The sequence below is a fragment of the Puntigrus tetrazona genome, chromosome 13 (assembly GCF_018831695.1).
Source record: "Puntigrus tetrazona isolate hp1 chromosome 13, ASM1883169v1, whole genome shotgun sequence".
Taxonomy (NCBI): domain Eukaryota; kingdom Metazoa; phylum Chordata; class Actinopteri; order Cypriniformes; family Cyprinidae; genus Puntigrus; species Puntigrus tetrazona.
The window spans coordinates 13,133,096-13,158,440 of NC_056711.1; the positions used below are offsets into that span (position 1 = coordinate 13,133,096).

General features: G+C 35.6%; 1 protein-coding gene across 1 annotated transcript; it reads left to right on the forward strand.

The window, feature by feature from the left end:
- The first annotated feature begins 1,377 nt into the window (after positions 1 to 1,377).
- On the forward strand, positions 1,378 to 25,345 carry tasp1 (taspase, threonine aspartase, 1). Its single transcript, XM_043255071.1, has 14 exons — positions 1,378 to 1,562; positions 1,966 to 2,165; positions 2,958 to 3,025; positions 3,639 to 3,707; positions 4,507 to 4,627; positions 5,151 to 5,235; positions 5,956 to 6,035; positions 7,691 to 7,782; positions 11,020 to 11,193; positions 12,181 to 12,259; positions 15,770 to 15,880; positions 18,238 to 18,345; positions 19,425 to 19,498; positions 23,416 to 25,345. Exons 2-14 carry the CDS (start codon positions 2,036 to 2,038, stop codon positions 23,506 to 23,508), a joined length of 1,284 nt encoding a protein of 427 aa, XP_043111006.1. The 5' UTR covers positions 1,378 to 1,562; positions 1,966 to 2,035; the 3' UTR covers positions 23,509 to 25,345.

The following is a 25,345-nucleotide window of genomic DNA, read 5'->3' on the forward strand; positions in this document are numbered from 1 at the left end:
CCACGTGATGCCAAGCCGTAAATGGATATTGTAATTTTTTATTTATTTCTTTTTTAATTGCAGTGTTGCAATTCACAGTTTGAAACACACTCTTCTCTTCTTTGCAATGCATTGATTGCGGTTTTAAATGGATCTGGTTTCTGAAAGGCTTTTAAATATGAAACCCCATGGATGTTATGCTTCTGCTGTCCCACACCAGCAGGAGTCAAAAGCTATAACCTTGAAGCAACTTTAGCATCATTTTTTTTTTTTTTTGGGGGTGATTTTTTTCTCAAACATTGGAGTCATCTGTACTTGGCTTCAGTCGGAGGACATATTTTTGCAAGCTTATAGTCCCAAGAGGAGTGTTTTCAATTACACTGCCACTGCTGGTTTGCTTGACATGGCAGTAAGACCATCTGTTCAGTATAAATAACACCAAACTGTGTTCATAAAATATCAGATCTGTGTTATCTGCTAATCTTTTCTGCCTTCTATTTATGTTCTAATTTGAAACCAAATTAGAAGATGAAATAAATTTACTTGCAGATTTTAGACATAACAAATTTCTATAAATGTATTGAATAGAATAGGCATATGTGTGGTTGTGTGTATACATATGTGCATAATATACAGTAATATTAAAACTACACTCAAAATATGTTGTTAGTAATGATAGACATTTTGAGCAGCAATATAGATATTTGAGACAATACACTGATTAAACATACTTTTAAATTATGATATGATTGCGTTATATGTGCTATTTTCTTGAAGTACGCAAAGTTGTCGGGCACTGCAAAGGAATTAACGTTTTTTATATTTTAATCTTTGCAATGTAATGGATGTAATGTTATACTGCACCAAATTCCAGACACCATAGTGTTTCAGTATTTGTATTTTTATGCTACAAAAAATCTATATTACACATAGCCCTACTGTTATGTGTTTTATGCGTTATTATACATTATTTTTAATTATTATTGTACCCAATACTTTATTTTTCAGTAACTCAAGATAATACTATATATAGTATAATACATATATATATAGTAGCTTTATAGTGTTGCACATTTTATATATATATATATATATATATATATATATATATATATATATATATATATATATATATAATTCTCTTGTTATATCTCTCTTTATATCTGTCTTGTCTTGTTATCGTGTTGCACTGTAGAGTTTTTGTCACTAAAACAAATTCCTCGTATGTGCAAACATACCTGGCAATAAAGTGATTCTGATTCTGATTCTGATTTTGATTTATTCTATGTAAAAACCTTCTTAAAAAAAAGAAATGAATAACCGCAGTTCATGGCTCTGCCACTAGGGGCCGCTGCTGCAGTCACACGGTCACATGTGCAACTGAACCAGGAAGTGTTTTGGTGTGACGCGAGCACATGCGCCGCTTATCATCACATCATATCACAATCATGCAGCAGACACACAACTACACTCAGAATTTAGTGCAATTTGTATGCGTGTTTTATAAGTAGAGATGTTGAGCGGTGTGTATGACTGTGGAGATGCACGCTTTTCTTCCGTCTGCACCTGAAGTCTTCACGCGAGTGAGTTTGGCAATCTTTATTTTTTCATCTGTTTTGTAGGATTGAATTTGTCAGTAGATTGTGCATATGAAAAAGCATTAACGGACTTTAATATGATTTTTTTGAGCAAACAGTTGGTTAATTATATTCCTGAAAGCATGTTTCTTAACTGAGTAAGTTATTACTCTTCAAAGTAATGTTTTTTGCTTTTGAAATTGAAATTGAACTTTGAAATACAAGAAACAGTTGAGTTAGATATAGTGTGTATATATATATATATATATATATATATATATATATATATATATATATATATATATATATGTGTGTGTGTATATGTATATGTATGTTGAATTCTGAAGAAAGAATAACTCACAAGTTCAATTCTGAAGGTATAACTCACTCTGTATTTCTTGGCTTTCAGGACTTGGAGAAGTGTTTTGGAGATATGAGTGAATGATGGTTCAAAATGCAAGCTACACTGAATACGGGTCATGGAAAATCTAGAAAACTCAACAGATTGCAAGGAGACTGTGTCTCCACGAAACAATTCAGGGTCTACGCTGAACAGCTCCGTCTCCTGTCATGACGGCAAAGCTATGGGTTTTGTGCTGGTGCATGCAGGTGAAGACGTGTCCCTTTGGAAATGATGTAAAAAAAAAAAAAAAAAAAAAAAAAAAAGCATCTCCATAGTACATCTTTACATAAACTTGTGTTTTGGCCAAGTATAAATTAGACTCATTGACATTGATTTTTAGATGTCGATATTTCCTGGGTCTTTTGAAAAATACAATTAATTAATTGTTTATTCACCCTCATGTCATTTCAAACATGGTTCTGGGGTACAAAACATATAACAACACTTCACAATGGCCGCATTCTGTCAAGCGTTGAAAGGGACCAAAACATTGCAAATGTATGATAAAATAAGTCCTTAAGGCTTGTGCACTGTATTCAATTTATCTATACATACAAATGAACCCATCACTTATCATTTTCTGTTCAGCTGCTGCTCTCAAATGTCTTTGTGCATTCAAAACAATGCCACATTTATTTACAACATACCTGAAACAATGACCTTTGACATCAAAGACAACATTCCTGATGAATTAGTTTTCATCTCTCAATAACAGTCTTCATTTTTAGCGTATAGTTTCCAAAAACCTAAAATATAGGTTTGTGTGTGTAGTACTTTTTCTAGTGTTTTTATACTTTGCGCAGCTTGACAGATGGTCGCTAAGAACAGCCATTGTGTGTAAAAATAAATGGGATTGTGATTTAAGACATAAAGACAAAGTTTATTTGTATAAAAGAAATCTCACGAGACTCAAAACTACAGACTGTCGACAGCCGAAGAACCTCATTGTACGAAACTAACTGAATGCATTTTGTTTTGTATGATTTTTACCTCCTCAGGGGCAGGGTATCATTCAGAATCCAAAGCCAAGGAATACAAACATGTGTGCAAGAGAGCATGCCAGAGAGTGAGTTCAAAAACTTAAGATTCTTCTGCTGTGAACTCTAACCTTTTAATAGCTCCATTCCCAACATAATTTTCTGATCAGATTGTGTAACATTTTTAACACACGGATGGATACTTTTTTTGCTGAATCTTCCTTTGCCAATATACAAAATCTAAGATATGCTAAGAAAATTGTGATGGATTCTTGCAGTAATAGTAATGCATAGGTTGGCAATCTGAAGCGCAGTGCTTTTCCTCGTCCAAAGTGCCATGTAAAGGATGAAAAGAAGGGATCAGGCTTGAGTAAAACACCTGTGCCAGGGAATTTGAGTTATGTGTTGATAACATGACACCAGCAGTGGCCCGAGCCGCTGCCCGGCTTAATATACCGTTCCACGCTCTCTGCTTGAAGCTTGTCAGCTGGAAAACACTGCAGCTTTATTTTTCCTTTTAAGCTCTTTGTATTGGATTATCACATTTTTATGCTTTGTATGGATTAGTTTAGTGTGATCTTTTCTGCATAGAGTTCTTGAATCCTAAGTAGAACAAAGTACGCACTGGATGCACATTGAGTTAGTTTTAGGCATTGGCAGACGTGGAGCTGCTGTCATCAGTTGTGATTTAATGCGTTTCAGGCTGTGGACAGTCTCAGAGCTGGAGGATTGGCGCTGGAGGCCGTGACAGCGGCTCTTATAGAGCTAGAGGTGATGGAGGAGCATAATAACACACCAACTCATTAGGGCTGAATAGAGACTCTTAGAAAAAAAAAAAACACTTCAGATATTGGATAACATGGAAGTTAGATTTAGCAGTCTACAAAAATATTTGTAATATTTAGAATTAGCTTTTATTTGTGATCCTGGACCACAAAATCAATCATAAGGGTATTTGTAAGTGAGATTACTGAATAAATAAGCTTTCTGTTAAAATATGTTTATTAAGATAGGAAAAGATTTGGTATTATATTATCATATATTATATAATAATTATTATTATTATATATTATTATAACTATTTACTTAATGCATGTCTCTTACTATATATATATATATATTATATATATATATATATTATATATATATATATAATTTTGACACATACAGTGCATTTTTGGCTATTGCTGCCAATGCTTTTACCAATATTTTTTTTCGTTTGAATAATTTAATGTTATGTCCTTCTGTAATTTTTTTTCAATTATTTTCTAAATATATCTTTGTAGCTTTGTTTTCGTTTGATTTTTAATTATTTGACCACGTCATATTTTAGATTAATTTACATTTTTAATTAAATTTTATTTCTTATTACAATAATAATGTTGATGCCAATTTATCAGTTGTAGAAACATTTTGCATGCCCTTATAAAGTTTATACCTCACAGCCTGCATAAAATTGAACATGCAGTCTGCCCTGCAGATCTTTGACAGACCACACAGACAATCTACACACATTTGTACTTATTCTATTTATCGGTGTTTCCTGTCTTTAAAATATTGTTATTTACAGGACTCCCCGTTCACCAATGCGGGTACCGGTTCCAACCTAAACCTCTCTGGTGAGATTGAGTGTGATGCCAGCATCATGGATGGGAAGTCCTTAAACTATGGAGCTGTTGGAGCCTTGAGTGGTGAGTGCTTTTAGAAACATTAGTAAGGCTGGTTGGAGCTTTTCATCATGTGTCACAAGTGCTAATTGAATTTCAAACAAAAGAAATAAAAGCCAATTTCAACCCTTCTCAGCCTTTTATGGGAATGTGACTAAATCCATTTAGCACATGCAATAGTGCAAGGTTAAAAGACAACTGTTTTTTTTATACTTTAGATAGCAAATGTACATGTTTTTAGCTTTTTAGCCTTGAAATGTGGCGTAGGTGGTACTTTTTAACATTTGAAACAAGCACAAAACAGGATCGTTATCACCTCATCATCATGTTGTCTTATTTGCTAAAATAAGCAAAACACAATTCTGCTCGTCTACATAAAATATCATCCCGTTGACGCTGATGTTAATGTTATTTCAGAATGAACTAGTGAACTGAAATGAACTGCATTGTTCTTCAACAGACGCACATGAAAAAGCCAAATGGTTTCGTTTACCATATTTAAGGCTGTCTTGAGTGAAAGTGATACTAATGCTGCTCTTTCTATCAGGAATCAAGAACCCGGTGCTGGTAGCCAGAAGACTATTAAATGAAACTCAGAAGGGGAAGCTATCAGCTGGCAGGATCCCTCCCTGGTGAGCCGAGCTCTCTGATGTTGGCTTTCTGGCTATCTTAGACATATAGATGGACTGACATACTTTATTGGTGCCTAAGGGGAAATACATTTGTAAAACAAGTAACATAAGCATATCAATTGCAGTATACACGGACTACACTATTGTACATGAGCCTAATGCAGCCAGACTGAACAAACTTTGTGCGTGGCAAAACATTTTGGCAAATGTAGCAAGTTATAGAAATAAGTACCATTCATAGAATGAGACATTATTAAGAGGCCCAAAATATTTGATTAACACCAAGACAACATTTAAAAAATAAATAAAAAATTGTTTTCCATTTGTGTGTATTTTATTAAGAGCTGCAAAACAAAAATGTAGTTCATGTATGTGCTGTGTATAATTAATTTAATAATAAATTATTTTAATATACTGATTTTCAATTATTTACTGTTTTCAACAATTCTTAATATTTTTGTAGAACCCGCGATTGCATTTTTTCAGAGTAATTTGGTGAATAGTAAGTTTAAAAGAAAAGCATTTATTTGAAATAGAATTTTAAATAACATTTTAATAGCCTTTAATGTCACTTTTGAAACAAAAGTTGTTTGTTTGTTTATAGGTAGTGTGTACAATATGTTTATACTGTTAAAATTAAGGCAAGAAGCATTTAGGGAAATGCAAAGCTTTGTACTGTGAAGTTGTTCTTACAAATAAATCACCTCTTTATTTCGTTAGTTTTTTAGTTGGCAAAGGAGCAGAACAGTGGGCCATCAGCCATGGTATCCCAGCATGCCCTACAGAGAAGATGACCACCAGTGAGTATCAGACCACCCAGAATACTCTTTCAGCAGCTTCTGTGTGCTTGACTGCATATATATATATGAATGAGAGCGAAAAATATAAAGATCAGGACACATTTTTGTATATTTGAAATTGATAATAGAAATCCCATTTTTTCCACTTTATTAGGGAAAACAGGAGATTATTACAAGACTTTCTCTTTTAAGAAGCACATACAATAATTTTAAAGTGAAATGAAAGGTCTTGTGTTAGCAACAAGATACCCTTTAATCCATCCAGGTTCCTTTAATGGAAGAGCTTGTGGTTTATTCTCTCATATAATGTAATGAGGTCTGAAGTGAAGTTTCAACCCGTTACACAACACTGTGACTCTGACTGTTATTTGTGCTTCCTCTTACTCTAAGCAGTTTTTTTTATGCACACCTGATATTATTCTCTCAATTATTATTAAATTATTACTGTAAAACTGAGGAATTTATATTATATACTAAGAATTTTTTCAAATGTAGTTAATACTTTTTGTGTGTGTGTGTGTGTGTGTGTGTGCATTTTGGATGAACATAATCGTGTGACAGACATTTAAGATGTTTCTCTTTTTTTTTTTTTTTAAGGGATAGTTCACCTTCAGTTGCTGGTCCTCATTGAATTGCATAGCGTTTTTATGGTTATACTTTAGACATTCTACTAATTATAAGTAACTTTAACTACATGTCAACTAATTATCATTAATATGTAACTAAATATGTGGACCCATCAAAATATAGTGTTAGATTTTAAGCATACAATACTCTAATGACTGCTAGTTGACATGTAGTTGCAAAGTTTCTTACTGTTAATAGAATGTCTGAAGTGGACCATCGAAATAAAGTGTTACAATTGTTTTCCCCATACTATGTATATGGCACTTGTATTTTCTTCAGCAATAACAATCTAGTCCTTATTGTCCTTTAACACAGGTTGTATTGAAATATACAAGATGAGGAATGGCTTGAAAGCTTTCTATATTAAGGCTTTTTTCACCGAAACCAATGTCTTTTATCTCAGTTCTAAGTCCTGACAGTGGCACGTAATAATTTCAATGAATAATGATTGGCAAGAAGGCATGTGATCTCATCTGCTGGATTATTTTTAAATCATTGACTCAGTGTTATTTTTACCAGCTCTAATTGCATTCCATAAATTTAGCAGAATGACTTAATTGCGCCCATTTCATTGATTCATTTTCTCTGATTAAGAGATTTTCACAGGAGTGGAATGGAGCACTTGGTAAACAATGGCTCCTATACTTTAATAGAGGGCTCCATGCCGACTCCCAGTGTGTGTGTCAGACTGAGATAGAGTGTGTGTTGTCAGTGTTGGAAATGATCTGATGCCAAAACCATGACCTCACTCCAACACATGTCCCATTATTTAGGGAGACTTTGAGGATTTCAACCACATTTCCACCAACAGACTGATTTATTATGTGAATAAAGACTCCCTCGCCAAACACACACCCTTGCCGCACTATGTTATCGTGAAGGATAATACTAATAATCAAAGCAATAAGGCCACAGAAGCAAAGCAGTTGTCAGCATTTAGTGGGTCCTGGCGCGCACACACAGTTTTTTGGATGGGCAGTGGAGTAATATCTGTTATTGACTGTCACACCTTTTTCAACACTTTACAGAGTTCAGTTTGTCAGGCTACAAGAGGAACAAAAGGAAGATGGAGCTGGCGGAGCAGGTTGAAACTAAGAGGAAAAGACAATCATGTGGACATGTGAGTGAATCTAAGTCAGCGCTGTCCATATCTGATATTCAATACACAGTTATGCAGAGAGGACTAATGAGGTTTTAGTATGGGTGGGGCTATCCGGCATGACTTCTCCCTCAAAATATGCCTTTGTCAGGTATTGTGTTAAAATATTCTTTTTAGAGAGTTTTAATCAAAGGGAAAACTTTTACAATTTAGGATATGCTGGTGAATTTTGGCACAGGCGCTCTCCCTGATTAAAAGACGACAACTAAATATGCAAGTTTCGCCTATAAATGCTTCATGATCTATAGGTTTCCACCCTCCCCTTTCAGTTCAGCACATTTAATTAGGTCTAAACACAGTGCAGCAGAGGCATTTGCTCTGACATTATTACTCTACTGATAACAGGATCTGCATCTGTTCAGTCCTCTAATTCAAAGCCACCGCATATACCCAGAGGAGGAAACCCGTCGGGTAATGACGACCTTGAAGGGGGGCGTGGAGACCTCAATTACTCACAATCACAGGAAACACATATACGTATACTTACTGCACTGCTGACATGGCACTGCACACAAGGAATCTGGCTTGAGTGACACAGTTCTCTGACGACCTTTTGTAGCTTCTTGTCACTGTCCTGGAAAGTTCGGGGCGGTTTCAAACGCATCATTTTAATTTTAAAGTTTCTGATAAGCCAGTACATATTGTAAAACTTTTATAAATAAATTTAGATATTTGTTATTTAAGACATACACACACACACACACACACACACACATATATATATATATATATATATATATATATATATATATATATATATATATAACAGAATACAAAAAGAATAGAGAAGCTAGTGTTAATTGTTTTTTTTGTTTTTTTAGAAAAGTTTTTAAGAATATAATTATTATTTTATTAATAGAATTATTATTTAATAGAAAACAAAAAAACAGATACTGGTGATTGGGGCCTCATGGATGCTACAGGAGTTTTAAGACAGCAATTTTGATGTGACTTGAGACCATGGTGTTTCAGCACCACCTCCACCCTGCCGCCCGATCTCCCGCGCCCACATCTTGAAGTTATTTCACCGAATTATTTCCTGTAATGTGCTTCAACATGTTAGCATCTCTCCTACTTTTTTGGTAGATTTTCAAGGAAGCGATTTGACAGGTACACATGGAATGCAGGTGTCGAGGGAAAATGGGTTCCAGCGCAGATCCATCCACGATGTGATGCTTGTGTGGTCTCAATGAGAAAACGAAACGTGGGTCACTCCAGGGTCATTAGTTGCAAATTACAGTGTCTGAAAATGTGGGCGAAAATGTTATTCGACAGAAAAGACAAATACGTTGCGGTCTAAGTTGGTTTGGTGTATGCGTTGTTCATGTTCGGTGTTCGAACCTTATACGTTTGTTTTGAAGATAGCATCGGTTTGAAGTAAGTGATTGCTGTTGGCTGTCTGCATGGATGATCTGCGCCTCTGGGATGCCACATGGTCTTTTTTTCCTTCAGTTCAGTTCAGTAAAGACTTTTTTTTTCAAAGCTGTGCATTAAATGGTCATTAAGATAACAACACATCCCCCAGTCTCCTCTCAAGCGGCCTGTGGTTTGTTTGATTTTATAAGTGCCATATTTATTGTTTTACTGGGGATGAAATGCATTTGTATTGCACGGATAGCCTGGGGTCTATGGGTTCTCGCTCATTTTTAACGCATTTAAAGTGCTTTGCAGAACTAAGATGTAATTTCTGTTATGTGGGTGGGTGCACTCATGCTTTGTAGAAACATGACTTTAGCATTGAAGGCTTTTCCCACAGTTTTGCAAACTTGGGAAATAGGAATATTAGGGAATTTTCGAATTTTGTGTTTTTAATCGTGCCTGGAGTTCTCGGGTGCTGTTTAGATGTATAGAAGTTCACACGATGAGGGTTTTTGGGAAGAAAAGTAATTACTGGATTTGCAGAAGTTCGCAAGGTTCATGGCAAGGTTTATGTCTTAGAATACTTTTACAAAAACCACAAATGGCCAGACATAAACTTGGGGTGAAAGGCAAGGTGCTTAAAAAACATTTGGGGGTTAACTAAATCTATTCAGGGCATATGCCCCGGAAACCCAGCCCTAGTGCTGCCCATGTTTTCAGACTTGTAGAATTTAGTGCCTTAAGTTTTAATATCTACTGTCAATAAGTATTGTTAAATAATTGTATGACTTTAAAATCTGCCTATGCAGTGGATATGATAAATCCAGTAATTGTGAGCAACTGGGTATTCATTGGTCCAAAAGACTTGATAATTACATTTTTGATTAGTTTATTTAATTATATATGTTTTTGTTTGTTTTTTTGTACAAGATGACAAAGATGAAAACGTCTTTCAAATCAATTGTGACACATCAAAATAGAGATAAAGCAGAATCATTTTTTAAGCCATACAGGTTATATAAACAGTTACCCATGAAAGAGAGGAAAATTGATGTTCCCCTTTGGAAAGGTCTGTGAGCAGATGTTGCACTGGAGTAGGTTTTGTCAGATTTATCGCCGATGGTGAGATCAATAATAATAACGTTCTGTTTTTGCCTGTTCTCTCATATTTTAGAAAGTTATTGCAGAATAATCGGCCGAGGTCTGAAGATCCGTGGCCCGTAATGACACTCTTTTCATGGGAAGATGGAATAATAAATTATAAGTCATCCTGTCCCCTTCCGCAGTTTCTCAAGAACGGACAATTTGTCAAACAGTTCTACGAGTCCACATCAACGCTCTTTCCAAAGTACACAGCAATCAGCAAATGAAAACAGTCCTTTAAAAATGACCACTTTACTCATTATAAATGAGAGCACGAGGATCATTTTTCAGATGCTGATATGTAATTGGACTTTATTTGCTCAAGTTAGATAGCGACATGTATTACAGTTCCCAGGTTTGTCAGAAAGTTCAAGTTTAGTTATGGTAGCCAGCTGGGTCTGAAAACCAACTTCATAGATGAGAAAAAAACATTGCAAGAGAAGCAATGTTCAATGGGTGTCAGTCCATTATTTTTCTGGGCTTTGGATATGTGCCTTTTTTTGATGTTGCCAGTAACCACTGCCTCTTTGTTGCTCTTTTTTTGGCCCACGGTTTAGCATAAAGACACATTGACACTTACATTTATTTTTGATTTCTCCTTGTAAATGATCTCAGGATGTTAGGCTGCATAAAAGTGCTGGTTAATTTCTGCGTGCACATTAGGAAATTCTAATGGAATGGCAATTTTGCGCGCAGGAGAATGATTTTGGCTGCTTGGAGCCGGTAGGAGACATCATGGTGGAAGGTGAGGAGAATAACTCTGCCTGTCTGGACACGGTTGGTGCGGTTGTGGTGGATCGGGAAGGGAATGTGGCAGCGGCGGTTTCGAGCGGAGGCCTGGCCATGAAACACCCAGGTCGAGTGGGACAGGTGACCTTTGATTTGCTCCTGAGCATATTCTATTTAATCATATTATATATTAAATAAGCAGGTCAGTGATACAGTGATTTAGGAAAAATATGTTAATAGTAATAATTCATATTTATTACTGTGATATATTATATTTTATATAATTGTATTTGTAATTACCATTAATATTAATTTATTAGTATTATATCATACTTTGACTTTCATAATTAGCACAACAAAATGTTGAATTAACAATGGATTATTACACTACTGTTCAAAAGGTTGGGGTCTGTAAGATTGTACAATTATTTTAGATTTTTGAGAAGAGTCTTTTATGCTTAAGGTTGCATTTATTTGATCAAACAAATAGTGAAAATCTTAGTAATTATAAGTAATTCAAACTGTAAAAGTGTAAAATATTACAATTGGAAAAAACTTTTTTGTTTGCTCAAGAAAAAAATGTTGGAAACAGTTATGCTGCTCAATATGTTGATGAGATAATACCATAATTTATTTTAGAATCCTCAAAGAACTGCATTTATTACTATTATTATTATTATTATTATTATTATTATTTGTAACCATGTAAAAATCTTTACTGCAACCTTTGATTAATTTAAATGAATTTAATTAACTGGAAACACATTTCAATTCATTATAAACTGTTCCCTCAACAAACTCCTAATTTGCTACATATTAATAGTTTGTAGGGTAGTTAAGTTTACAGATGGGGTACGATTACGGGAGCTAAAACATGGTAATGTGCAAGATATGATTTTTAAGTACTGACAAACAGCCAAAATGCTAGTAATATGCATTCTAATAAATCAAATAGAAAATAATTAGAATTGATCCTTAAAATAAAGTGTCACCCAGAATTGTATGCTGGAAACATTTGCACTAAGTGCTTTATAAACGGGTTAAATGCTTAATCATAAATGTTTTTTTACTTTCTGCATTAGAGATAATCCTATTAAATGTTTTTCTTCAAATGTTTCTGTGTCTCAGGCTGCTCACTATGGTTGTGGCTGCTGGGCTGAAAACGCCCGTGACGTCAGCCTTTACTCTACAGCTGTGAGTACCTCAGGTATCAAAAACACCGGAGTCATATTAGTGTGACATTACTGTACGTCTACTGCATTTTGACAGATTTTGCACGGGTTCGGTCAACCATTAATGTGTCATTCTTTAAGAAACCTGCGCACAAATTCAGTCCTGATTAAAATATATTATTTGTAGCTAGAAACTTGAAATGTGTCCCTTTTCTTTGGCCCTAATGTAGATGTCAATCCTTTCCTCCGACATCTTAATGCCATTAGCCAGTTGCTTAGTAGGGACATATTTGAAGAGCGAAAAAAGGAGATTTTCTGCTTTACTTGGGATTCTTGCTGTGAGCGGGGCCCAAGGCCGTGCTCTTCATGTTTTAAACTAATGCTTTCTGTCACATGAATAAAACGAGATGTCCTCTCTTATATTCTCTGTGCCCAAGTCAATAGGCCAAAGATATGATTCACATCTCCATACAACACATGCAAGCATTCATGTCCATTGTACCCATAGAGGATGTCTGGATTTTTGTAAGCAGTCACAATAAAAGACAGATTTGTGTTTATGGCTAGACATGGAAGAGGATGAGACTATTGTGTTTTAAAGGCTATTGGAGGTATTCTCTTCAGGTCGAGATTAAAGTAAAGATGAAATCTGTGTTTGGGTTTATACGTCGCATCACACATCACTTCTTTTGATGTGCATACAGTATATGCTTTTTGGATATGAATGTCCATTTAGCAACTAATGGCAGTATTTGTTCAGACATGCTTTAGCTTTTTGTTAATTGGGGAGGATTACATTTCAAAATATATGAAAATGGATTTTATATTATAATAATATTTAACATTACTGTTTTGACTTTATTTTTAAATTCCTCCTTAGGGAAGATTAGCGTGTCTTATTGTGACGGAGCATGAAAGGATTGAATTATATGTGTGCATACCTGATATGGCCATGGTTAGTGCATTGTGCATTACTTTGAAGTTAGGGTTATGTATTAAACATTTAATTTATTCTGTCTTCCCTATTCTGCGCAGTAAATTTGCATTTACTTTGTTAACCACCAAGAACTTTCAGCATAACTGCACCTGTAACTTTATTATAATATTTCACAAGGAACGACGTTGCTTTTAACAACCAGACACCTTGTAAAAAAACCCTGCTTGCCTTTGAATTGTCAAACTGTAGCCTCTGTTAATATGCTTCCCCGTGCCATAATCACTTACACAACTTCCAAAGAGTGTTATACTATGAAGAAGGCTATATTTCTTTTCTTTCCCTTCATCCTTTGTCCTGCGGCACCCTTGTGTGAAAGCACCTTTGGCCTGGCCTGAGCCCTTCAGTGAAAACACACCTGGCCCATTGAAGGGAGACTGGGATTCATTCAAGCTTGGCATGTTGCACAGGGGTGCAGCATGTAGGACTTCCTCTGTTTAAAAGAAAAAACGTTGGCGGTGATGTTAGTCACATATAGTTTTTAGGACATTTTGCTTAGTTTTGCTTTTGCTTAGTCTATGTGTGTATATATATATATAATAGAATTAATATAAAAAATTGTTTATATGAATAAATGTATATTAATATATATTATAAAACATTTATAACATTTATTTTTTTTGTGTTTTTTCACATTAATCTTAATGGCAATTATCCAAGTTTTCTTATACAATTTCAAAAAAAAAAATCTTGATTTTGATGGGAAATTTAACCCAGGCATGTTCTTTACAGGTTCCGTGAGATGTGCTCTATTGTTTGATTCAACAGGTCTGAAATATTACGAGCGCTGTTTTACATGTGTGCTCCCTGTTGACATTCGTACTTTACTTTATAATCACACCAACTCGTGCAACAGGCACGAAACTCACATTGTGTTTTGTGCCTCTTTGTTTTTGATCGTCCGCCATTCCAAAAAACAAAAGCAGAATCACACATTTTATCACCTTCTCCCCCCATGGCCATTTCAGCATGCATTTCTCTTTCATCCTCCTCAAAATTGAAAACGCATGGCGGTGAGGACAGGCCGTTCGAGTGTGCGCTCCAGCGGTGCACCTGCTTTTCATTTCCCAACTTAAAAGGCGTTCCTATCAAAAGGAGGAGAAAAACAATCATTCTGGCTTCAAACTGACACAAAGAGCTAGCTTTCTCTCAGGTCAACCCTGTTAGTGTCTGCAGCGCTCGCTGTGGTTTCGCTGAGGCGAAAGGCGAGTCGGTGTTGATCCCTTTCGCTACGTTTGCCCGTTTCATGCCATCTCTGGTTTGTTGTGTTTTATTTACTTTCCACTGGAAATTGAATTTGCGCTATCATGGCGCTGTTTGCTTGTTAAATTAACTGTTAACTTGTGGTATTGTTGCCAGTAACGTCCATTTCTCCAGAGAGAACGCGAGGGTTTACGGTAACTTGAAAATAGCGAGCCAACGGTGGAGCCAGTCGCTTGTTCGTTCTTTTGTTAAAACAACAAAAAAAGAAGAACAGAAAAGAAATTAGCATCTAATTGTCATGGCAACAACCCTGCATAGTTTTGTTGTAGTTACCTGATATTTTATGAGGCCCGCGTTTGTGTTTACAGAAACAACACGGCTATTTTCTTAAGGCTTTATGGTTTCTTAGGCTTGAGCGGTTGCCAGACGTTTTGTGTTCAAGGCATTTCTTTACACTCCCTCCCTTGTGAAAACTGGCTGCTGTACGCGATCGCCTTTGAAAGGCAAATGACTGCGACAGCCTTTAGCGTCTTGACAGCGACATTAACTGACACCCGAACCTGTTGAATCATTGAATTTTATTTATTTGTTTTTGTTATGTTTTATTTTATAGTACATGTACAGTACTTGCAATGTAATGTATTTCTAGTACAAAATGACTACATGCGTTAATGCGGTTCAGGGTTAGTACCTAGGTATTGTAATAGTTATAAATACATTATTTGTGTAATGTGGAATAAGAGGTTTTGCTGTATTGTATATCTATATATTATTAAACTATTGTGTGTGTGTGTGTGTGTGTGTGTGTATATGTATATATATGTATATATATATATATATATGTATATATATATATATATATATATATATATATATATATATATATATATATATATATGTGTGTGTGTGTGTATGTGTGTGTGTGTGTATATATATATATATATATATATGTATATGTGTATTTTTTTGTTCCTGAAGATTTCAAAATTCTTAAGAATTTTTTTTCTTAATTTTTTTTCAAAGAAATTAATACATTTACTCTACTTACAAGGATGCACTAAGTGACTATAGAGACGTTCACATTATTTTTATTGGAAGATCAATCTCAATTTCATATACAAATGCATAAACAGCACTTGCCGTATAATATGCAAATGCACAGCAGTTGCAATTCAGTATGACAGGAACTTTCTGAAACGCCATGAACACAGGCAAGCAGAGTGAAACAGTGAAATGTCTCAGTGGTTTTGGACCAATAAATAAGATTATGTAACGTTATGTTGTTGTTTTTGTCCAAAAAAAAAAAAATACTGATTATTAAACATGGTATTTGTTTTTATTATTGCAGGCTCTGGAGAGCATCTGATTCGCACCATGTTGGCCAGAGAGTGCTCTACTGCCATGCAGGCTGAAAACGCACACCAGGCCCTACTGGAGGCTATGCAAAACAAATTCATCAGTGAGTGACTCTCAGTCCCATGTTTCTCTCTCTTTTTCAGCGAGCTAGTGTCACTTCACCACAGTATGTGTGAGTAAGAGCAGCTCTGAACTAAAACTGAACAACAAAATCATTAACAACTTGCTTGACTGGAAATGAGCACTACAGAAATTCAGCAGCCACAACGTTTTTTTTTTCCTATTTGTTTGGATTTGGGGATCAATAACATTCTTTTGAATGGGCTCCACAAGTTTTTGGTTAAATCATATTTCTCTGGCCACAGTTATTTTCAGCTGCCATAAATACTCTGTTGACAGGGCATTTGAAGATGTCGCTTGCTTTCATGTTCAGAAGCTTTGCTCATTTGGTTCCCTTTCTGGGCTTGTGAAATCGGGTGACCGCTTGGATTTCTTATTGAATGTAGCACACAAAATACATGTGGGAATATTTGCTGGTTTTGGCCTGTGACCTTTATAGTTTTGTTGCACGGAAATTCACAGCTATGGGAGATGCATAAATGTACATATAGAAAAAAAGTGGAATGTTTTGTTAGGATTAAGAAATTAATTCAGGAGAAAATCAGAAAGTGTTATGTACAATCTACACTATTGCAAACAGGTCTCGGGTGGATCTTGCACCATATAATAACTAAATACAGTGTGATGATATCCTAGCGAAATGGTGACAAATGAAAACCATTCATAAGTCATAGCTAATCATAGGCTCTTTCTGCAAGTACATTTCTGTCTTACGCTTGCAGTAAAATGGATGTTAATAATTAAATTAGTGTTGTCAGAAGATTATTTGTGATTATTAACTTATCACAATATATATATATATGATATATATATATATATAAACACATGCACGCATTGTTACACTTTATATATTAAATATATAGGATATAATTTGAGTTTCATATGTGTGTGTGTATATACACACTTATATACACACACATAATAAATATACAAATTACACACATCATGTAAACATGTATATGTTGAACTCAATTAATCGTTTGACAGTGCTGAATTAATTTCATGAAATTTTAAATGTTTTGACATTATTAAAATACATAGTGACTGATCAAATCATTTTTATCAGATTCCCACAGTTCTTGTTTCCTTGTATTTTTATTTTTTTATATGTAATGTAAATTATCCTTTGTCACTATATCGGCTATTGAAGTCACTCAAAATGATCAGTGAACTCTAACTTAAATCTTGTGCACAGACGTACATGAGATTATCATTAAGCTGTCAGCCGTAAGTTCACAGAAATAGAAAACAGTCCAAAAATAGAATCTGTTATTGATCAGCATGTATTGCTGTGTCTGATTAATATGGAAAAAGATAGCTTTTATTGTGTCTGTTTTGAACAAATTTTTCGGTTTGTGAAAATGACAAGATGACTATGCATTATCAACATTTTAACCATATAGTAAATAAGTAGATCTGGAATATTCATCTAATTTGAAATCACTTTAATGTGTGAACAAAAAGACTTCGGTGCACCACTATGTTTGTACTATTTGACTGCAGGATGCCATGACTAACCAATCAGAATCAAGTGTTTTGAAAGTTGTGTAATAAATTTGATCAAACTGTGAGGATGAAACGGAAGAAAAGAATAAAAGGCTTTTTAATGGTAAGTTGGATAAAGATCTATTTAAAGATGTCTTTTGAAGTGTGGTGTTAAGATGTGTTCCGTGTGAAGGCCATCCAGGTTTTCGTTGAAGGGTTTTAATTGAGAGGTGTCATAAAAAGTGCCGTGTTCTGTGTAAACAAGCTGAACACAACACGATGTGCAAAATCAATAAACCGAGCACCTATATGAGGTGAAATTGAAACTCTTCCCTCCTGTGGATTGATGTTATGCTTGAGTGCTTCAAACCTAGGCTGCGGCTGCACTCTTTTGGTTTCGAGATGCAATCATTTGAATGGGCTCGAAGCCCGTTTTGCAGCTCAAAACCTTTTTTAGTTTTTTCCTCTTTGGAAAAGTATGCATTTCTCAACAGAGTCCCTTTATCAGGACTCCGTGAGGGGTTACAGAAATAACTCATTCCATCATTAACCTATTAAAGAGCGAAAAGTGGCTCCGCTCCCAATTTTTCTCATTTGGTTAATAAAACAAAAGCTTTGGAAAGAATAATTGTTTTCAGTCGTTTAGGTTGGCAGGGGAAAGTACGGAAATGTACGGCTTTTCCGCTCATTTCATTAACTTCTCAGAACAGAGCATAACTAATAAATCACTGACCGAATCGCTGGAGTTTCTTAGATGCCTCCAACGTGCTTTCATTTTTACTTCACGTTTAAATGGACTGATTGTAGTGGAAAGAGGGTCATGGTTGAAATGCAGTTGGCTTGTTTGTGTTTAAGGTTCGCCGTTCCTGGCTGGCGAGGACTGTGTTCTGGGTGGGGTGATCGTTCTGAGGTGCTGCACATGTGGAGAAGACCAGCGCTCTGAAGACATCCAGGCTCTGCTGGGTACGTGATCAGCTTTAATCCAATACACCTCACTTTTGGGACCGAGTTTCAGAAAGCTCTGTTGATACATTTTCCGCCGTATTTAAAACTTTTCATGACTTGACACTTGCCTATAAAAACGTATTTATCGTGTGTTTTTAACAGGACACACTAACATATACTAATACAGGTAATCTATAATTAACCGTACACTGGAGAGAAAAAAAGATGTTCTTCTCATGATCCTTCAGAAATGATTTTAATATCTTAATATGCTGATTTGAAACATTTACTGATTTGTCAGTGTCAAAATCGTTTCACCGTTTTGAGGATTTGTTGAAAGATAATTTGTCTTTTTTATATTTGTCACTTTTGGTCAATTGAATGCATCCTTGCTGACTAACAGTATTAATTTCTTTAAAAGTCACCTAGATGACCTCAGATTCGACAACAATAGAATGTGTCTGTGTGTGTATAGATAGATGCAATGTAATTAATATGATTTTATTCATTTTTAAATAGAATTTTTAGAACATTTTACATTAATATATAATATATGAATGTTTGTTTTTATAACGTTGGGATAAAAAATGCAGTGACAGAAGATTTTTGAGGAACATCTGGGTCACTGAAGATTCCCTGAAAGCCATTCATAATGTTTTTGGGGTTTTTTTTTTTTCCATTTTTTTTGTCTGATGCTTCCCTCACATTCTTGTCTAAAGATGCTGACTGTTTTTCCAGGCGTCTTTGTTTAAACATTCAGAGATAAACATGGCAGCTCCCTGCATTCACAAATAGCAGAATAAACAGGTCTCAAAGTGTGGTCTGGCCTGAGAGAATAAAGACATTGTTATGATTACGGCTGACACTCAATGGAAGAACACATTTGAGACAGATATGAAGTGTACTTTTCAATATCAGTCTTTGTCTGCTCTGTTGATCAGTTGTTCAGTCTTGACTTCAATTTGCTAATTCACCACGGGTTCCCTTTAGGTTTCCCCAAATAGATTTTTAGAAAGCAGTTTTCCATCCGAGTATATAAATGATACGAGTGTATACGTACAAATATACTATTTAATTTGTTTTTCTTTTTTCCGCAGTGGAATTTCTGTGGAGCCATACTACAGAGAGCATGTGTGTGGGATACATGTCTGCCCAGGACAGTAAAGCCAGGGTAAGAAGATCCTACATAACACCGTTTCACCGCACTATTCACAATAGAGCTTTTTTGTGAGGACACCTTAAAGGGTTTGTTTATGTGTGAGCAACCGTAATAGTAGTGCTTGCATTCACAGACATCACTTTTAATGTTATTATTGAAGTATTGCAAAAGTCTGTATGCCTAAGAAGTAGGCAGTGGAAGAACGGCAAATACCCACTAATATACTTTTTACATTTTTAGTAGTGCTGTTGATCGATTAATAGTTTTTAAATATACTTTTATATTCCAATAATTTCACATTCACTCCTTAAGTTAATGTACGAACACCATATATTTTATATTTATTTAATGGTATCTTTACTGAAGGTCGGTATCAATATGACCAAGCAATTCCCCTAATATTTAACCATTGAATTTAGCCATTAAACGGTACATTATACTTAAGAACTATCCATTTTAACATTTATTACACTTTAAAAATAACGTATAATTTAAGTGAGCTTAAAACAATCTTCCCATATAAACACATTATAATAAATATTATATGTAGCTAAACTACCTGTGCCCCTCAGCAGAAATTTGACTCGCACCTGCCACTGAAGTAAAACTGGAGCGCGCATCTGAAACGTCTCGGGTTGTGATCGTAAAGAGATTCTGCAACTGAATAAATGTACTTCTTGTCATTTTGGTGACGAACCCTAAGTTCCACCCCGCGTTAAATCATTTCAGTGTGTTAAACAAAAAATGAATCGCCTGCATTAACTCACTAATTTCGACAGCACTAATTTTTAGTATACTCATGCATTGCATTTCTGTTATATAATGGGTTGCAGTTACTTAGAAAATAAAGCTGTTCAGAATGAACAGTGCTGCTGGATTGTGACTGGTCTTTCTTCTGATGACTCTAAGAAAACCTTGCAGCAGAAAGACACCAACTCATTCCTGTACCATTCCAGAAACATTCCCCTCATTCCTGCATGCATTGTGCCGCTGCGTATGTGTGTGTGTCTGATGAGATGAAAGGCCAGAGCTGACTGGCAGCTCAGCGAGATAGAACACAGTCCGCAGCTCTTGGAGTGTGTGCCGTTTTAACCGTTTCTATTCACGCTAGTAGCTCAGAGCGCGTCTGGAAGTGTGCATTGACCCGTTTTAGAATAGCCTTTTGTTGGGTTTGCGTTCTGAACAGGGGCTCCAGTCAGTTCTTGCAGGAGCCAGTGTAGGCTTTATCCAGTCTATTGTCAGCGCAGGCTGGCTGGAAGCAGAGGCTCTCTGTTGCTTCAAGCTGTTTGGCTTTCATGCCTGGCATTGATGAATCTCTTAAACTAGCAAACCTATTTAGCTCCAAAACGTTTCAACGTATTATGTTCGAATATCTGTTAACGCAGTTGCTATGTTAATTCAATTAAATTTAAATGTAGTTTAACATTTTCATTTAATGTAAAAAACATTGAATAAAAATTTCTTATTTTTAATACTTTAAAAAACTGCTGTCTAATTTGTAAGATGTCCATCTGATCCGAGACCTTCAGTGAAGGTAAACTGCACAGCATGAAATTATTGCTATGTATACAGGATATTTGTGGACCCTTAGAACACAGATGAGCCTGTGTGTTTGGTGCACTGACCAACATGTAATCCACATTCCAGGCTATCTATTGGATAACATGGACTTTTTTTCTGCTAGAGCAATGGTATGGCAAGATTTCAAACCTTCCAACTCAATTCCCAAATCCGCATGGATCATTTCTGTTGGAGAGGAACTAGTCTAATGTCCTCTGCTTCCTGCTCTGGTTGTTGACTAATCGGTGTCACTGCTCGCTTTTCTATTTTTCCACTTAGCCTCTCGAAACGAGGGATGGCACATCGTGGTTGAGAGCGAAATAGTATGCGAAAACCACAGCTGAAGCATGGTCATCGTCATAGATCTGTTTCTGCACTGCGGCCCCACTTCTGGTTTGAGCATTCTGGTTTTCAGCTCTTTAACACATCATACACACATTTTTTTTTTTTTTTTTTTTTTTACATGGCAATTAAGAAAGAATTTTAATGGCATATTTTTGGTCTCCCAAACAAAGCTGTTTTCTGATTATATCCAACTGCTTAAATTTTTGGCTGACTCTCGATGTCCATCTCAGTCAGTGAATCTCTGGTTTGCCACACAGAATTGCGTCTAATGTCCAGGTTGCGTTAAGACTTCGTAATTATTCCCAGCAGTGGTAATCCCAACCACATGTGAACCATTTCAGATAAAACACCATCATGTAGACTCAAACATGTTCAACTTTAAAACACTGTTCTCATTTATAAGAAGAATAAGTCTGATTTAGGGTTCAGATCAAAGGATTTATAATTCCTTTTTCATAGTATGTTAAACTGACAATACAATAAATACAGCATATTTTATGTAGCATGAACTGTAGCATGATTTCTATTTTATTTTATTACTAAATAATTTCACTTTTTTTATTTCATTTATGTATAGTAATATTTATTTTGGTTATGAATTTTTATAGCTTTTTTTAAAACAGTTGTGAAATATATTTAGACTGCTAAAAATCCTGTAGACTTCTATTGAAGGGGAGACCTGAACCTTATAGTTGTGGACCACAATATCATGAAACTTGGACCAATAAGCAACCACCCCAAAGCACCCTGGTAATCACATAATATAGTGCTAAAAACCACTCACAATGCATTAGCAACTCCTTGTCACAACCACCCCTAGTATTGCGGTGCAGAGTTTACATCTACTTAAGACAAATTCTAGAGGAATACATGAATGTTTTGAGCATTTAGAATTTTTCAATTGTTAAATTGTTTGCTTCGGGCAAAACTCTACAGTTCATAATATTGGGGCCATGTAATTAAACAATCTATTTAGCATGTATACAGGAAAATTGATTTGTTCATACAAGATTTTCCAAATTTTGCGTAATGCTTTAAATTCCATTTTTATTACTATATTCCATAGTGTCTTTGTTTTCTACATTGCAGAAATAATAAAGCCTTATATTTTATTTATATCATACTTTTATTTCAGTGCTTTCAAATGATTCATTGTAATTAACTAAAATTTTACTAGTTTTTGTTTATATAATATGTGTGCGTAATATGTATATATAAATACACACATGCATGTATATATTTTGAACACATTTACATTTGCAAATGTTCATATTTAATTTTTAAATATTTAATATATAAATAAAATTTAAAAAGTATATACATGTGTGTGTGTGTGCATTTATATATATATATATATATATATATATATATATATATATATATATATATATATATATATATATACACGCACTAAACAGACTTAATTACGCAATTAATTTTTTGACAACACAATTTTATTTATATTTACATTTATTTAAAAGTTTTATTCAATTGTTTCTGATAGGTTGCTTTATCTTTTTACAGAGTAGATTTTTGTTTGTGTTTGTGTGGCATTCTGTTATTTATTTGATTCAGTTCAGAATTTTAGTTTCCTAACTTGCCAGTAATCTGCCTAAGCCTGTGCTGGGAAGTCACGAAGAGTGTGGGAGTGAGATGTGGATCACTACAATAACTGACACACGCCGACGTGCCGAGAGAGGTCACAGTTTTCCACTGACTTTTACCGTACACGTGTTCTCCCGTAATGGAGCAGCGCTAGCGACAGGTGGCCCGGGGCAGTCTGGGATGATACCAGCGCTTTCATTCTCCTCACACATGGGCAGGGAGCTGTCTGCCTCTGGCTCCCTGAGGGTCGCTTATCTCAGCCTGTCAGAGAACACGACCAGGGCGCGTGCCAGAGGCGGGCGGCAGCTGCCTTTGATTGCGACGAGGACACCTCTCTCCCACCATCCAGCAGCTGTGTGCTTTCCCACCACACTCATTCTTGACCCTGTAAACACTCCGTTTCTCTCTCTGTTTGCCAGACTCACATATCCAGACTTCCTCCTGGGGCGGTGGCCGGACAGTCTCTGGCAATCGAAGGCGGAGTTTGTCGACTCGGGACCGCGACTGACTGAAGCGGTGTGAAATCATCCTCTATTTCTGCAGCAATATGCCAGCACCTGGATCTTTATAGCAAGAGCTTGATGTTGTGTCATCGTAGGACACAATCAGAAAGGGACAAAAAGGTTGCAATATCTCTTTTCTTCCATCTTTTTTTTCTTTTCTTGCACAGATATAAACGCATTTATTCACTATGATTCTCAATATTATTTATTCAGTCTTATATGAAAACCTACCATACTACTTTTGCGCTCCGTTCGTAGGCATAGCATAGACAGTGTCATCCGTTTAACTGTCACTTGAACGCGGGTTGGGGGGGGGATTCGGGGTTAGCAGGGTAATTTTCCTAAGGCGTCTGCTAAGAAAAGGACACGCCAAGTGCACTTCAGGACTAGTGTACTGCTCCGGTTTTAGTGGGCTTCCAAGAAACTCCGCTTCTAGTATGTGCTGGATAAGACTTGACGCTCCAATTCTGTTCCTCTCTGAAACAATATGCACCGTCCTTATCATTGTAAATAAGCTAAGGGTTGTTGAAACAGGGTGGCCATTAATGTAAACGGCTTTTTTGGTTTTTGCTTACTTGACGTTTAATATTACTTTTACTATTTGGTTTTTATATATAGCCGAGATGCTTGTTTCGCGCTGACGTTTAGTTTAGGGACTTATAATAAAAGATCCGAGTGGAGGTTTTTTGACGCGAGTGCTTGATGTGAGTCTGGTTGAGTTGCAAATGCGTACGCAACGTGGCATACAGGATGCAGTCCTTTACGAAATGACAAGAATCGCCTTTTCATTTGAGTTTTTAAAGCTATGTATAACAGTTCAGTTGGATGAATAGTTCACCCAAGATTTTACTCGATCTCGTGTCTTTCCAAACTGTATCCTGACCACAAGCTTTAAAATAATGAAAAAGAACCGAAGTATAATTTAAAAAAATAGGTAGATGTGACTCGTCTTTAGAAGTCGTACAAGTCACATGATACTTTGGTGCTTTTATGTCCTTTTTATTGCTTTAAAAGATTCAGTCCCCATTTGTTAAAATGGCATGAAAAAGAGTGGCAAAAGTTGTGCAGATTGAAATGACGTGAGGGTGAGGAATTTTTAGGTGAACTATAACTTTTAAAAGAGTGGGACTATTCTCAAATCTAATGATATGCACTGTTGAAAATAAGTTGATTTGTGGTTGTCACACTTACACCACATTTAATGGCAGTAGGATCTCAGAAAGATCTTCTGATGAGACTTAGATGCACACGCACTTTTGCTCAGCGTCTTACTAAGTGCACTACTTTGACTAACTGCACTGCTCATGAGTGTACTAAGAATATGGCGCATGTTGCGTAATCCAAGTATGCATTTCTTTTGCGTACTGTGAGTTCACTTGACCTTGTTTGAAAGCTGCATCGTGCACTTCTGTGGCTGAGCTGTATTAACAGGTGAACAGCTTTGTGCGTTTTCTAATGCCATGTGTAGTGCTCAGGAGATGAGACCCCAAAAAGCAAGCTAAAAAAAAAAAAAAAAAAAAAAGACTGTTAGTCCATCTTTGAAAATGCAAAATATATTTTAGGTCTGTATTTTATAATGGCAGAAAAACGAGAGGATCTCTAAAATGTATTTATAAATTACTCTGATTCAAATATGTTAAAAGTTATTACATTGATGAGGGTTTTGCAGTTTAGACTCTTTCTTTAGTTAGAACTCTTGCAGTACTATACAAATGTAAGATATATGCTTATTTTAGTTTAAAATGAGCCTGCATTTATTAATGAAATGTCTGTGAACGTTTCAAACAGCAGATTGTACTAACCTCTTGCTATTGTAATGTTCAATAAAAATGAGAAATGTTGTGCA